Below are 16,465 nucleotides of genomic sequence, written 5' to 3' on the forward strand. Positions count from 1 at the left end.
TTTTGGTTTTAAAAACCTTGAAGTCAGGTTGCTGATCAGCAGGAATAAAGAACAAGGTCGGACAGAAAAATTGGTGTAGTAAGAGACGGAGGAATGAAGTTTTAGCTTCTGTCCATTGAAGCTGTTAAGTTTCAGAGTCACAGGTTAATGAATGTTCATCCGTTACATTATTATAAAATCCTGCCGTGCGCTCACAGACTGAACACGCAGTGCCAGGTGCTGACAGAGTGCATATTTCTGTGTAGATGAATGAGAAAGAGGCTCTCAGCGTTAGGTCCAGGTGTTTCTGGCCCTGTCCTGTGTGTTTTCTTTCACCCTCTGAAAACATTCTTTAATATTTTAAATTCAGCCACGCTCTGATGGATGGAGCAGTATTAGCCACATTCCTGCGTGTAGTTGAGTGAACAGTCTATCAGATGATCTGTCAAACGTGACAGGGCCTAGGATGTTTGGAATCTATTTAGAAAGATATTTTAACTAATTGAGTCGCCCCCAGTTTTAGACACACACACACACACACAGGTTTGCGTAGCTATTCTCCTTAGGACACTTCATTGACTTACGTTCATTTGTACAGCTTAAAACAAAGCACTGTCTCTAACCTTAACTATAACCAGTTAATGCCTAACGCCTAGCACGCAGTGAGTGATAAGACTTGCTTTTGAACCACGTCTCTCTCAAGGATATATTGAACAATTACGAACACAAAGGGCCCTTTTATTCCAGCCCACATACTGACATACTGTAGTCTAATGGAGACACTGTTATATTCCCCATTCCATGAATACGCTCACGTTGCTGAGGAAAATATCAGTCATTGATTTCTCTGTCAGGCAATCGCTTCATTATTCTGGAAATGGACGTTACAAAACCAGGAAAATGCCCTGAAATGGCTGAACTTTGGTCATGAAGATGATGGTGTTTGAACGTTGACGTTCAGGATTTGTTTTCAAGTAAGAAAACTCTGGCCTTTTTCATCTCTCTGTGTTGAGTATAGCGAATGTTACTGCCCTGTCAAGACTGAATATTGATCATAACATGCATCACAATGCTCTGTGATGGTGTTTACAGAGAGACAAAGGCTGTTTGTGTTCTGAAATATGTTGCCAGTGTTTCCAGTTTCTGATATGGTTTCTAAGAGATGTTAAAGATGCTCTGTAACAAAGAAAAGATGACATATTTACAAACTGCTGTAGTGAAACATTCTCCGATCTCTGTGGAAACAATTCACATTTGTTTCTAATTATTTTTCTGCTATTTTAATATCTGATATTAATGAAATACAAGTATCAGATATAATAAGTATCTGAAAAAATCATAGAAATATCAAATTTTGTTGGTTTACTTCCCTCCACCAGGGGAAAACGACTTTAATGTTTGTCGAAAACAGAGCTAAAAACTCCTAATTTTCAGTAATGTTAAATGTGCTGATAGCAGTTCCAGCTAAAGCTTACATTAGCATTTTTGCCTTGTCAGTCACACTGTTGTGGGCTTAACGGATGTGTTTAATTCTCCACTCCTGTCATAGCAGCTGCTGAGGCTAAGATGTCAGATTTGTGTAGTCTGCAGTGACTTCTCCTTCTCTTCCTGTTTCTCAGCTTTTTGTTGCTGCAGCCAGAACCTGAGAAGGAGGAGGAGAAATAGCTCATTTTTAAAATGATTATGTCCTGGTGGGTTATGTCATGTTGGCCGGGCTAAGGGTCATTTACACTGGACGTGCCTGAGAAAACAAGCAGGAACAGCAGGCCAGCAGTTTAAAAGTAGATTATATTAACATGGCATGGTGGTTCATATCACAGTGGTATGAAGCCTTTGTGCAGTGAGAGAAAAAAAGTCAACAGTGACAGCCTTATTTCATGCCCCGCATCACCCTGTAAAACACCAGTTAATGTCAAGTCATGGGTGATGAAGAAACGTCTCCATCAGCACTAAAGCTGCTGATTGTTGGCTCCCCTCTGGTTCACACATGTCAGGGAAAAATGTGTCTTGAATTTGGCTGAATGCACTTTAAAAGTTACTCCGGAGTTTTCCGAGCTGTGGTTGTTTACAGCCTGTGATTTTGTGTGAGGAGATGCTATCGGGTCTCAGGAAGTCAGTTGGCTAACGCCTTGGCGTTTACACTGCAAGAGTCCGTTTCGGTCGTCTTTGACCTATTTCTGTGGTTCTTACTTTGTCGGTCCAAAATAATTGACAACAATAACATTAAAGATAAACATTCTTGCCTTCATATGGGCAAGAATATGCGTAGAGCAGAATTATTTTTGTATATAATTTAAGTATAATATTCTTTTCTTTCTGCATTTTTAGGCATTACTCACTCTAATTCATGCATATTTCACATTTGTAGACTGTTTTTTAATATAAACTTGATTAATTCCACAGGTTCCTTAGCTGAAGGTGTAAAACTTGGACATAAGTACATTTTTCATTTTCCTCCACAGCTTTAAAATACAGGTTGACAACAGTAGAGATGAGTTGTAATCAGGACAGGGCAGCATCAGTCTTTGTATTAGATGATAAATAATGACTCTTAACACAGTCCACAGTCACAGGAAATAGCTGACAGCAAGAATGCTCCCTTGCTCTCTCCATCTGTCTCTATAGGACTCAGCTCCACTACTGGTTGGCTGACTTCTTCATACAACAACTTCCTGTAAACAAGTCATGCTGCCAATGCACCCTCCCATCCTCCACCTCTGATCTCTAGGGATTCTCCGTTTGACTTCCTTATGCAGCACAACAATCACTTTGAACTTTCTTGAAAGGGTCAAAGCGTTTCATAAAGTGATTTTCAGGGGGCAATGGCCTTCAGAGTGCAGGGTGATTTTAACTCTCTGATGGAATCATTTGAGATTAGGTTCAGGAAAGAAAATTAATCAGTTGTTTTTTACTGTGAGCACTTTTCCGTGTCTTAAAATGATTGACTGTCAACTATCAATCATAGGTTGGTTAGGTGGTTTAACCAACCTATGTTTTTAGCATCTAGAGCTGCAACTAACCATTATTTTCTCAATTGTTTAATTTGTCGATTATTTTCACGATTAATCGAGTGATGAAAAAAACACTTTGTTCGTCAAACCTAGAAATGATGATGTTCTCAAATGTTTTTGTCTATGAACCAAAATTATTCACTTTTATTGATTTCTTTGTAATTTGGAGCAAAGAAATGAAGAAAATATTCACATTTAAGAAGCTAAAACAATCAAAAATCTTGTTTTAATCATGAAAAAAGCTTCAAACCGATTAATCAATTGTCAAAATAGCAATAATCGATTAATTGAATAATTGTTTCAGCTTCAAACACAATTTGTTTCTTGTTATTACAAAGTGCAACCTTATTAATTGTTGCCACATTGAAAAGGAAAAAGTTACCTTAGCTTGTGTCCAGTTGTGATCTATAAACTTTAATTTTAAATAACACCAGGTAATAGTTTAGATTGACAGTGGTTTGGTGTGATTTCTTTGAACTAGGGATGAGCCCCGACGATACTATGTTGTTAACAGCTTTAAAATAACTGTATTGGCCTGATATCGGGATTGGTAGATACTCGAGGTTGTGACATCGTAACGGACATGAGAGTTTTACTTGCTGTTGTTGGATTGTGTTGGAGTCTGTGTGCACCTCAAGGCAGCAAGGTATGCTGGAGTTCGGTTAACCATTGTGGTTATAGATTAAATCAGTCATGACATGCACTTGGTCGCCTCCAAATAAACCGCTCAGTTACGTATTCTCTTGGTTTACTCGTTGCGGGACCAATGACTGGGTAGCAGCTGCACGATTAATGGTTTTCTGTCCACATTTCCTTTCTGGCTATGATGTGAATGTAGACTTGAGAACTTGCTGAAATGCTGCAGTTTGAGGCAATCACAGACATGTCTGAAGTGACAGAAAAACTCTGGCACAGTACGTCCGACCTGCTGTGTGAGTTATGCCACTGACTGTGGAGAGTCGACATTGTCTTTTTCAAAAGTGTAATAGTTCATGTTAATGTGTGCTCATGAAACATAGCTGTAAGTTATTAGTGTCAGAACCTATAATACGTTCCTGGTATAATCCTATCATTATTACAGAAGCTAGTGTTTACCTGCTGGCACGAAAATGCAGAGTCATACCTTCATAAAACATAAAAAAAAGTTTGGCGTAGCCATGTTTGGTAACAAGAGGTGACCTGTTCAGACTAATGGCACGCCCGCTTTTGTCTTAGCTGTGCTGTGGTCTTGGAGGAATGTAGGTCATCTGGTTTTAGGCCCTGGATTTATCATTACAATCAATATTGGCTCTGACTTAATTTCACACATATTTCACACATAACTTAACCGAACTGAAACGAGTTTGCAATATTACCCCGTGTTTGTGTGTTTGCAGAAATGCTGCCGCTCGTTAAATGTTTGACATCCTTGTGTTTGTCCAGCAGGTGAGGTGGTGGTTCGCAGACCAACATGACAGCCAACAAGAGTTCCAAGGCTGTGCCTCGTGCAGGAGGGGGTAAAACTTCCCGAGAAGCCCCCGAAAGGTCAGTGACACGTGGGACAGGGTCGGGTTGGTTAATCTGCACTTTCAGTCATGTTGCACGATCTCGGAAAGTCCACCTGACTAGATTCATTTGATTAGATTCATTTTTTAAACTGTACCTGCAGTAATATTTATTTTCAACCACCTAAGGGATCAGTCTGTAGTAGCTTTCTCTTTATTTTTACCTCATGTGTAAGACCTGGGATTGTCAGTCATGATTACACTCCCAAAGCTCTTGCAAGTACAATCCCGTATCCTGGACAAGGGCCCCATCCAACTCTGAACTGTGAGTAGTGAGCTGGAGCTTGTGTTAGCATGTCGAGAGCTGATTGTGTCCTGCTGGGGGACAAAAACTAACTTTGGGAATGATATGTGATATCTGCAGGATTCATTTCTCACACATCTATCATCCTGTGAATTTATAGCAAGCTCAAATTTTATTTAAATACAGTCTCGGTAGCAGCAGGGAAAAAGCAACTGTGTTTCTGACTGTCTGGTGTTAACTTAAACCATGTTGGTAGAGGAAAAACAGAATTGACTCTGGCTAATTTCTGCAAGTGCTGTTGTTGTAAACTAATCATAACACTAATGATATAGATAAATATCATTATTGATGTATCGATGAAACAGATTCTGTGATAAACCTGGTGAAAGTATGTTTGAAAAACAGTGATCAGTGGAGCACAAAGCTCTCTCATGCTGCTGGTTATCTTACCCTAACATGATAATTCTTCATTTTTAAAGTCCCTCTTGACAAATATCATCATAACACTTGAGATTGTTAAAGGCCTTAAGGGTTCATATTGTAACACATGGAGAGGTGTTAGATGTGTAGGAACGCGCCACAGTTTTTAGGAGAAATTACAACCACACTGAACTTTAGAGGCAAAAAAAACCAAACAAATAAAACCTACAAGCTACAAACATAAAGATAATGCACACACACACATATATATATACTGTATATGTACATAAGCTCATACTACCCTGACTGCTGTTCTATATCCAGAGATTTATTGGGCCCACATATCCTCCCAAACTTGAGTTAAATTAGTGCTGAATTGAGTTCAGATTAACGTAGAACTTAACAATATGTGAAGTTTACAGAGAACAGTCGAAGAGCTCGTCCTGTGATCACTCTGCTTTCCTGCTGTCCTGGTCAGTCAGAGGAAGTGGCTTGTGGTCTGCGTGCCCTGGAAGCCTGAGGGAAAGCCAGAGACCAGGTCGTGACTGGCTCTGAGTCTTTGTACAGTACTTTATGTGTGGCCGGCTCATCTGAAGCTGACTGAACTGGGCTTATTTATACAGGCATGATCCAGACCACTACAAACCCCTGAAAGTCCTCAAGTTCTAAATATACTTAAATTCTGCTCATAGTTTCTTTTTCTTGTCTCCATTCAAGATGTCTTTCTACCGAGGTCTTCACTTTACAGCACAAGGAGTAATTCTAGCAAAAATAGGTTGTAATATTCTGAAATCCATCTTCTTTTGTGGCTGCTCTTACTTTTGCACTGGATCAAGTCTGCTGCTTTGTAAGCAGATCAGATTAAACTACACTTTAAGGGGATTAATGGTCAACAAACCAGCGTGAGTGGTCAGCTAAGAAGCACATTTCACAAAAACTTTGAATTTGTATGCAACCAAGCAAGCACATGCTTGTCACAAGTTCAGAAATGTTGGGTTTTCATGATCTGGCTGTCACTAAAACGTTCCACTGATGTTAAACATCAGAGTCACTGCTTCCCATTGCTGAAGTCTAGTTTTGAGTTTTGCCAGAGAATCAATATGGTTTTAATTTGTCAGCCTTATAAGTCTCCAATGAAACATGTCATATTTTATACTACTAATCAATATCAGTGGGCTCAAAAAGTATTTTCCTCTTGAAGCCATGTGGTCTGTTTGACTTAAATGCTGAAGTTTTAACTATACAGAGGTGGAAACTTAAATACTGTACTTGGTTTCAGTATTGGATGCTCCTCTGGCCGTATCCACACGGAAACCAACACTTTTCCTATATCTTCTTTTTTCTTTTTTGTTCTAAAAGTTTTCCATAAACACAGCATTGTTTCGAGAAATGTCTCTGTAGCCACGAAACTCCCAAAATGACTCTTAAATGCTGCAGTACACCAAAAACAGGCATGCGCATAAAGCTTGTACACTGTGTACAAACATTTTAAATAAAGCTTTATTTGAACAAGTGTATATTACAATATGTACAATAACATAAACAGAAATAGAGTGAACCAAGTCAGAGGGACTAAGGAAAGATAGCAACAGCGAATGCAAGTGAGCGGTGGGACATCATTTTCACAGTTTGACGTTGAATGCCAATTCCGTGTCGATGAAAAGCTGAAAATATACAAAATGTTTGCAGATACTCAACTAAACTACACTCGTGTGCACAGGGAAATGTTGCACTTTTTGCTCCAACTCATTTGTCTGAAAAAAGCCCATGAACTTAACCTGTATTTTGAGATGTTACAGCAGATATTTGTTATTTCTTCTTTCTTTCCTGTTTTTATCTTGTGACCCTTTGAAGTATGAAAAGAAGTCCTTAACTTTAAATAAAGTACTTAATTTTGTTTCATTACAGCAACTACAACAGTGAAATGCTATTGTAAATAATCTAATAATACAATATGAATGTTAATTTATCAGTCACAGGGGCTAAGAACTTTCTGATTGTTGACAGGATTTTTACTTGTAAAATAGCATTTTTACATTGTTGAATCCATAGATTATGGATTCAACAATGTAAAAGATTATTTACTGCTTAAAATGTGTGAGCCTGATCTTAGGTTGGGGGTTCACTTATTAAATATTAATTAAATATGATTGCCCATACTATACATTAATAACCAATAATGTATATAAACAGTGCACTACTATATGTTATAGAGCTTTTATTAAATGCTAATATTCTTGCTTATGTTTGATACAAAAAGTTACTTGAATGTATCCCTGAAATGTATTTTATTTATTCTTCTGCGAGGACGATTATTCAAAACCAAAGTTGAGTTTTTTCCCATGATTGATGGCATTGATGTGATTTCAGAAAACTATAGGCTAACGTGAGTCATCACGTTGAACTTCTCCTATTTCTGTGAGGGATCTTAGGCAGGATGCATCCATCATACTTGCAGCTCGCAGGTTGCCCTAGCTGTTGTAAAAGTTTCCCCACCCTGGAGCAGGAGGAATGAAACCAGGGAAGGGCAGATAGGTGTGTGAAGTGAGATCTGTCCTGACCTGCATTGTTGGATCACTGTCTGCAGCCCTCAGCTTCCTCCTCCTTCCATAACGCTTGTTATTCTAACCATTGCTGTGACATCAGATCTCCCAGCGCTTCACTTTCGCAATAGTTAGTCAGACTTTAAGTCATGCCAAGGTTCCTGAGAGACAATGAGTAGTAAGGTGTCAGGAAGCAAGAGGGAAAGTTTATTTCTCATAAAGTTTTAAAGGAGGTGAGCACCGTATGCGTGCATTACTGTGTGTGTATTGTGCGCTGGTACAGTCTCGTTCACCTAGTATCACTTAGCTGCATGGACCAGAAAAGGCTCTGACGACCAGACAGGAGCAGTGAGACGTTCAGGTAAGAGCGCTGTAATAAATTGTGCTTTCTGTGTGAGGTCCACGGCGATTCTCCCCATGTGGAAAAATCCTCAGTGGCATTTTAATGTAGTCTGTATTTCCTTTGGCCTTTGTTTTAATCTCATGCTGCCAAAGACAAAATACTTTCCTGTGGTTATTCTAAATAAGTGGCTCAGGTTCTCGTTCTGCCTTTGAAGTTGGGAATGAATTCAAAACCTTCAGCTGATTCTTTTAAGTTTTCTCACATCTGTTTCACATTGATTTTTCTGTGACTTTGCTTACTGTTGAGCTGTGTGGCTTTGTTGGCTGCTCTACTGATTTGCCTCTTTTTTATCAATAGCCCTATAATATTGTTTATTATTTTGAAAATGTTGATTTTCACTGTTCTTTGTCCTGTTTCAGGTGCCGGTCCACATCACCGTGTCCTGTTCTCTCGGGCAGCCAGGGGCAGAGCCAGCAGCCGCTCCTCAGCGACGGTGACTCTGGGAAGCAGGCGAGGTACGTCCGCACTGACGGCAGATTCCTGGTACGTACTGGCTGGAAGAGCAAGACAGCCAGCTTGTGCAGCGGTGCATTACTCACAGGTGACTCTGAGTTCCAAGGCCGTCTGGTCAAGTCAAAGAGCATCAGCTGTCTGGACAACAGGCTCTCCATCTACAAGCCCCCAGGTCAAACTAAAACCTGTCAGGACAGTCACGGTGCCCAGGAAGAGAGGGACAAACAAGGGGATCACTCTGTGGGAAGTGGACTTAATGGAAGGCCACTAACCTGGAGCACACTGTCACTGGGACCTTCCTCTGTCCAAAGCCACAAACGTACCCTCTCACTCACGCGCTCCGTAGCAGGTGTTCCCCCCGCCACCATCCGTAAAAAGATCTCAGAATGGGAGTGCAGAAGGGTTTCTCTGCCTAGGATGAGCTTGTGTCTGGATAAAAGAGGAGGAGAGCGTGTAGGAGGCAGCGAGGGCTGCCCAAGTCTGCTCTCTTCTCCCTGCAGTGAGAAAACCTTTGACTTTAAGGGAGCTCGCAGGATGAGCACAGCCTTCTCTGAATGCTCCTACACAGAGACGGAGGCAGAAGAAGGAGTTTCAGACAAAGACAACCTCGGTCGCTTCCAGAAAAGGATCGGTAAGACGGAGTCTTCTGGAACATTTGTGCGTTCCCTATCTGCTCGGAAGGAGACATCAGCCGTCCTCAATAGGATACAAAAGATAGAGCAGGCCCTGAAAGAGAATCCCAGTCCTCCCCCTCCACGTTATCTGAGTAATTGCTATGCTCCAGACAAGACAAGACAGAGGTCTTTTGTGATAGGTGATGGCTTGGACAGCACATGCACCAGTAAGCGCAGCAGTATTTGCTCAGTGGCCACTGAGCCAGATGCTGTGTTGGTGTCCGATAAGCTCTCTAAACTCAGACAAAGGTTTAGTGTGAGCTCGGTCAGGTCCGAGAGCCCAGAACCACCCAACAGTCAACAGGCCACTGTTGCCACACCAGTCAATCCTTTACCCAAACCCAAACGCACTTTTGAGTATGACGCCAAACGGGACCAGGAGGCCACGCCGCCCGCCAATGGACTACCTCCAAACAGAGGCTCCGAGTCTCCGCCTCCTCTGCCCTCCACCCCTGCACCCAGTGCGACGCGGACAGCAAAGACCCCGGGGAGCAAGTCCACGAAAAACCACGACAGGTGAGAATATCTTCATGTCTCCTGAAGGTCAACTCAAGCAAAGTGAACTGAAGCCATTTGTGTTTCTGAAAAACAGAGAAAACATTTCTTTTCTTTTCTTTTTTTAAACATTCCAGTGGTTATTTGTTCAATCATTTAACGGCATGAGTCATTGCTGTTTTGTCCAACTTTTTCTGTCAAAAGTTGGACTTTTCGTGTTAGGTAGATAATTATTTGTGTTACAGCGGTGCACTAAAACTCTTATATACAATTTAAAACATAGAAGCATATAAGATATGAAATGCAAGTAAATGTACACAGAAGAAAAGCCATACAGAGAACAAGGACTAAAATACTAGAATGAAACAGAATAAACCAATCAACAGCGATGAGTGTAATTTATATAGTTAGACACCTTGATCCTTTTCACAGCATTTACTGTATGTTGATACTGATTTATCCATTAGATCAGAGACTAGATACATTGACTATGAATTATGAACTACTGCAATGAAGTTGAAGCTGCCTGGACATCCTAAAAAAAATACAGAAAACCTAAAAATAACCACTGTCTTGCGTAGACATAGCCTCTCTCTACAAATACACACTGGTGTATAAAAACAAACACTCACAAATCAACTGTCGTTCAGAAATCCACTCATATTTTGCCTGTAACTGACGACACTCTACATGTATTAAATCTAAACAGACAATAAACAATAGGAACCAGAGGAATCCAACACTGTTATTATTTATGTTGTTCTGTGCTGCATATCTGTCAGCTTAAACCTGGCCATTGCAGTCCACTCTGACTTAAAGCGTTCAGAATGTGATGTCCACAGTTTTTTGATTGAGGGTGGGGCCTCTGCAGATTGTCCCTATGTGAAATGGGGATGAAATCCCTAAACATTCTTTGTGTGGACTCTGTGTTTAACATTCCTGTGGCTCTCGCCATTTCAGAACACGCTTTAAAGCCCCGAGTCGATGGTGCAACATGAGCATGGTTAGAAAGAGTGAGAAATCGGTATGTTTACTTGCGACTGCTCTGTGATTTTCTTGTGAGTGCAGCACATTCTGATCAGGACACCCTTTTTCCCGTCTCTGAACTATCTCTTCCATGTGTTCAGCCTTTCTGTCTCCAGATGGCAAGTGGAGAATGTTAGAAGTAGAACTGGCTGTCTGGACTATTTTTAAAAGCATCTGGGCATCTTTTTCTGATGACTATTACCTGTCTACCTTCTTTGAGGTAGACGCTGACTCTTTCAGACTCTTTCTTCTTGACATTTTGAGTATGCAACGATGAAATATTCTTTTCCCATCCCGGTCTGTTTTGTCTGTCTCTATTTCTTTCCAGAGAGTCATGTGAGTCGGAGGATGCTGCGAGCCCGCCGTCTTCTTCACCGACAGAAAACGGCACTCTGACCACAGACACACAGAATCGACCCAGTTCCAAAAGCACTTTAGAGGAGAATGCCTATGAGGATATAGTAGGTAAGAACTTCAGGAATGGTTTTCTTGAGTGTAGATATGTGTTCACTTGATGGTTGATGAATCATAGCACTATATTCTGACTATTTATGGACAAATCATAAGAAAATAAAGTAAATACTCGTTATAGGTGGCCCAAAAAAACGGCTCAGCTCGACTCATCCTAAGGAAATACAATTATTTATCATCCCGAGTTATAAAGTGGCAGCATTTTAAAAATAGTCAGAGCCAGTGTCTTCTTCAAAGAAGGCAGACAGAATAAGTTCAGATCCATTTAAAAATAGCCCAGGCTGCCTCGTCTACTTCTCACACTCTGGAGCGTTAAAGGTAATCTCAGGTCAAACGCTGTTCTTCCGTTTTTCATTTGTGAGTGCAGCAGAAGCCTGAAGGTGAATTCACACTCAGTCACTGGGTACTTTTGATAGTCGTCGCTTGACAAACCTTTATTAAGTGCGCAATGCAAAAGGTTTCTGTGTAACCACTCGCCTCCAACTGGCAGGATTGGAACGTCATGTCTGTGTTGATGTTTGTTGATATAATTGTGGTTAAAAAAAGGACAGCAGGTGCGTGAGAAGCAGCGGTGATCTTTGCAGCACTCAATCAATCAAGGGAGCAACAGGAAGGATATTTGGAGCACATGGAGGTGGTGATTAATAATATGGTGCAACAAATTATGACAAGGTGTGCAGCAGTCGAGGGAAAATGTGGAAAGACACTTTTTTTGTGTGTCCGTTTCTGTTTCTGTCACTTGAGTCATTTAAAGGTGACACACGGCTGATCACACCTTTGGGTGTAGAAACAGTCTCAGTGTGGGAGTGCACACTAAAGCGGTGGTTCACAAACTAAGGGGACTGAGGTCTGATGTTGGACAGCTTTCTGTTCTCACCACATACACACAAATGAGACACTGCAGATATTCTTTGTGTGTGTGTGTTCGTTTTTCAGGACTGTTTCTGACATAAACACTGGCATAACTGACCGAAACCTGGTCCTAATGATGTGGCAAATCCTGCACTTACGTACAAATTCATTTATTTCATTAACCATACGCTCATGCAGATGTAGAATTGGCCTACTCAACACATTTTTTACAAAGTTACTTTATGAAAATAACATTGCTGTCTCACAGAATGTGCTACTCTAATGTATTCTGGACACTTTTAATTAAGAATTGATGCTACAGGTCACAGAGTAAAAGGGCAGTAGCTTGAGCATCACCTGGTTTCTTAGGATCTGGTTAAACTTAGTGTTAAGATGTGAAATGTAGTTGTGTCTAAGATTTGGCATTAAAGTAATGGGGGCTTCAGAATTTGTATTTATTTATCCGCGGGGGCTCTGCAGAAGAAGTCTGGGAACCACTTCACTAAACAATAGGTGTAAGTGACTGTATGGCTTCTATTTTACTGAAGTTATTATCTATGCTGTTTTTCACAACTCCACTAACATACAGAACTAAAACTGTGATAAAGAAGATTTTGATTGTCCTCCCTCATCACACCCCTTGCTGTGACATGTTTCAAACAGGATCAACGCTCAGATATCGCGTATGAACTGCTGGACATGTTGAAGAGCCAAATTCCTTTCCACTAGCGAATGACCCGGGGCCTTCTGCCCAGTCCCTTTGCCAGCTCCCCCAGTGCTCACTTAATGTGGTGGAAATGTGTGTCAGTGTGAGCGCAGTCTCATGATGAAGCTCAGATTTCAGATGCAGTAAAAAGAATGTCACACTAAATATTTTTCATCATAAATGCTCAGTGATGGCCAAATAAGGGCTTTTGTGGGTTTTTTTTATACCCAAGTTGTTTATGAATCAGTGACCTGTTTGCTCTTAAGCATATTTTAAGTTGACAATGTGCAGAAACTGTGGCTGATCTTCATGCGAATACCAACAAAGCCCCCATTATTCACCCAGTGTGCCGTGTGGAGACGCTTTTGGGAGTTTGTTTCTGACGAGGACATTGTCTCTGAGCGAGTTTGAAATTGCTCCAGCTACTTCAAACAAAAGCTTTCATGCTGAAGTGAGAAGCAGTTGTTTCCACCACCGCTATGCAGCGGTTTCAGAGGTCAGTTGACGTGTTTGAGAGGCAGCCACGTCGGGAGGAAATGAGCCATGTTCTGGTCCCTGTGTGCCCCTATTTTAACAAGCGCCTCATAAAGAGACGACTGTATATTTTCTTGGCTCCGCTCGTCATCTTGTGGGGATGCTCGCTCATCATCTTGGATTTTGGCACCTGCGATTGATAACGGATGTGCACCTTCAGAGTGCAAGTCATCTGTGACTTGTGCTAATATGTTACCACAGTTGTATTAGGCAATGGTTGTAAGTGATTTCATTTTGTGGTGATGATAGATGGATTCATAGTGAGTAATCTGTCTACGGTGTTTTTCCTCTTCTTTTCCCATCTTGGAGCTTGGCATATACACTCACTATGTACTTAATGATATAGTTATGTGGCAGGAATGACACCTGGTATGACACCTGGTGTAGTTGCATCAAAGTTTGACGTGTTTTGCGTCAAGGTTGGCTATTGCTAGTGACTTCCTGAGTCAATTTGAATCATTTTTTACAATGTCCTGATTCAATTTGATTGGATTACCGAAAATATTTCAGTTTCCATACCAATTTTGCCACAGAGCTTTTGCTTTTTAATTAAAATAATTTATGTTTATATTAGTCATACTGATGGTGATAATTCAAAATCCTACCTTAAACACCTGATTGAGTTCAGAATATACAGCATAGAAGTGCATCAGAAAGAAAGTTTGAAGTAGTCACTTATTTGTCCAGCAGAGGGCACTGCGAGTGCTCTGTTGCCTTTCTTTCATCTGGAACCAGTCTGGTCCTTCTCCTTTGACTCCTGGCATCAACAAGGCATTTTCTTCCAGAGAACTCATGCTCACTGGATATTTTTTCCTTTTCACACCATTCTCTGTAAACATTAGAGATGGATAATGTGTGAGAAAATCCCAGTAGCTCAGCAGTTTCTGGAATTCTCAGACCAGCCCGTCTGGCACAAACAACCATGGCATATTCAGATCGTCTCTCCTCCCTGTTCTAAAGGGCAGTTTGAACTCGACCGTATCTACAGTACATGCCTACATGCAGTTGAACAGGTGTGTCTAGCATAGTGTGTGTGAATACAGTGCTGTGCAGAAGTCTCAAGGCACCATCAACTTGGAATGATGTGACTGAAAGTTGGTCTTATATATGAGCAAACTGTCAGTGAGTCTAACGCCAACAAACCTGGTGCTGCAGACCTTTTTCACAGCAGATATCTGTTGACATGAAATAGTAGGACAAACAGGTTTTACCTGTAACATTAATTAGGGTTTGTGTTATTGTTGTAAGTGTAGGTCACACAAAATACTTGATATTTTAACACTTAGAAGCTGTTTTTTAGTGGCTAAATTTTTTAAAGTCACTTTTTAGCACATTTACAACAATATTTGTTAACTTAGAAATTTATTAAATAGTTAAATCTAAATATTAAATGTTAAATCTAAATCTTTTGGGTGAAATTTAATATTTAGCTAATATGCAAATTCACACTGCCGGTAACTGGAAGTACCAAAATAAAAGGAGGAGGTGAGGCTGTGTTTATAGAATCAAATAACGATTTTAAACCACCTTAGCGGTTGAAAACATTTGAACATTATCGTGACAATAACTACCTAAAATAACAAAAAACGTGTTCAATTTGGCTGAGCTGTCATGTCTGCTTCTTATTTTGAATACATTTCTTATTTCTAAGTTAACAAATATTGTTGTAAATGTGCTCAGAAGTGACTTTAAAAATGGCACCCCATAGTTTTTCACCCTGAAAATGTCTTTTTAAAACTTCATACGTGTCTCCCATATTTTCTGGATGTGTTAAAATAAAGTGATAGAAGAGAAATAATTACATCACGCAACCGTTATACTGCATGCTCATTAAAGCACGGCTAAAACAGCAAACCTAATGGTTTTGCACAGCACTGTATATATATCATGAGTAATTTAATTTAAATAAAATCACGCTGAGACAATTATGCACACAGTTGATCCCATGATTTTTGTTATTCTGTGGTTTTAAAAAAAATGCTAAGAATACAATGCATTCTCCTCCATAATTTCTCCAGCATGGTCACAGACTTCATGACTGACACACTGTATGGTTTGTGGCGCTGCCAGATGTTCTTACAACACTGTAACCGTGTTGTTTTTTTCATCCCCCGCTTATTTCTGCCCAGACCATGTGTGGGTTAAGTGGTGCCACTGTAACCGTTTGTCCACTTTACTGGGGTAAGCTGATCCTGACACTGTCGGTATGGTCTGTCCCGCGCCTCGCCCCTGCCCACAGAGTCCATTGTGTACGCAGAAATGTACAATCACAGCGTGTAGCCGAGGTGTGTCCCCTCCCTGCCTAATACTGTGTGTCTGGGCCTGGATGTTTGTAATCAGAGGAGTAGATTAGTACCCTCCAGTACATGAGCAGCTATATAGACATATCATTTTCCCAGCAGGCTCTCATTACGGCGCTGCCTCAGTTTAATGAGGTAGCGGCACAACGTGGGGTCAGTCTAAGCCCTCTCATTCAGTTCCTCGGCTTTAATGATGCACAGAAACTCACTCCCGTAAGTTAATTTACTGTGTGACACAAGGTAAAGATCCCCGGCAGTGTACTTTGCTTGTGTATATGTACACGGCTTCAATAATTAACCTATAAATAGATAACCAAACAAAGCTCTGTCTGTGGGTTTATCTCCAGTGTTTTAAAAAAGCACTCATTGTTTTTGTGAAGCGGAGTTCACCGGGTTTTCCTCGTATAAACGCAGGAAGAAGGAACCCGGCTACCAAACAGATTTCTGCTCCTTCTCTCTTCTCTTCTGCTGACAGATAACACTGCTTTTCTTTCTTTTGAAAGTTCCCCTCATGCATTTCAACGCCATCTGGCTCTGTTTTCATTCGGCACTGTGGTTGCTACACTTTCTCACAACCTTTTTCGGACCCTGCCAAAAAGCTATTCTCAGAGAGCACATGTCTGAATAGACATGGACTGCGGTGTTACACAAGTTTTCTCCTTATTGAAGTTGGCTCTCGGCCAGATGACATCAGCGTGAGCAGCATTTTCTTTTCCTTTATTCTCTATCATCTATGGCTGAAGAAGAGAAGTACCAAAGGGCTGTTCCTGTATTTACAGTCTCTTCTTCAGGTAAGGAGTAGCTTTTTTT

The 16,465-nt window shown here is 40.7% G+C and overlaps 1 protein-coding gene across 4 annotated transcripts in view; it reads left to right on the forward strand.

Moving 5' to 3' along the window:
* The window catches only part of dennd2b (DENN domain containing 2B), a 52,759-nt gene that overhangs the window by 13,796 nt on the left and 22,498 nt on the right, over positions 1-16,465 (forward strand). For 2 of the 4 annotated variants that reach the window (XM_044029900.1, XM_044029903.1), the window contains 3 exons: positions 4,413-4,514; positions 8,504-9,787; positions 11,121-11,257. In XM_044029900.1, the coding sequence (XP_043885835.1) occupies positions 4,441-4,514; positions 8,504-9,787; positions 11,121-11,257 (1,495 nt within the window). In that variant the 5' untranslated portion in view covers positions 4,413-4,440. The remainder of the gene's footprint in view (positions 1-4,412; positions 4,515-8,503; positions 9,788-11,120; positions 11,258-16,465) is intronic. The other 2 variants (XM_044029902.1, XM_044029901.1) reach the window with 1 other exon arrangement.

This window comes from Solea senegalensis, linkage group LG7 (assembly GCF_019176455.1).
Source record: "Solea senegalensis isolate Sse05_10M linkage group LG7, IFAPA_SoseM_1, whole genome shotgun sequence".
NCBI lineage: Eukaryota > Metazoa > Chordata > Actinopteri > Pleuronectiformes > Soleidae > Solea > Solea senegalensis.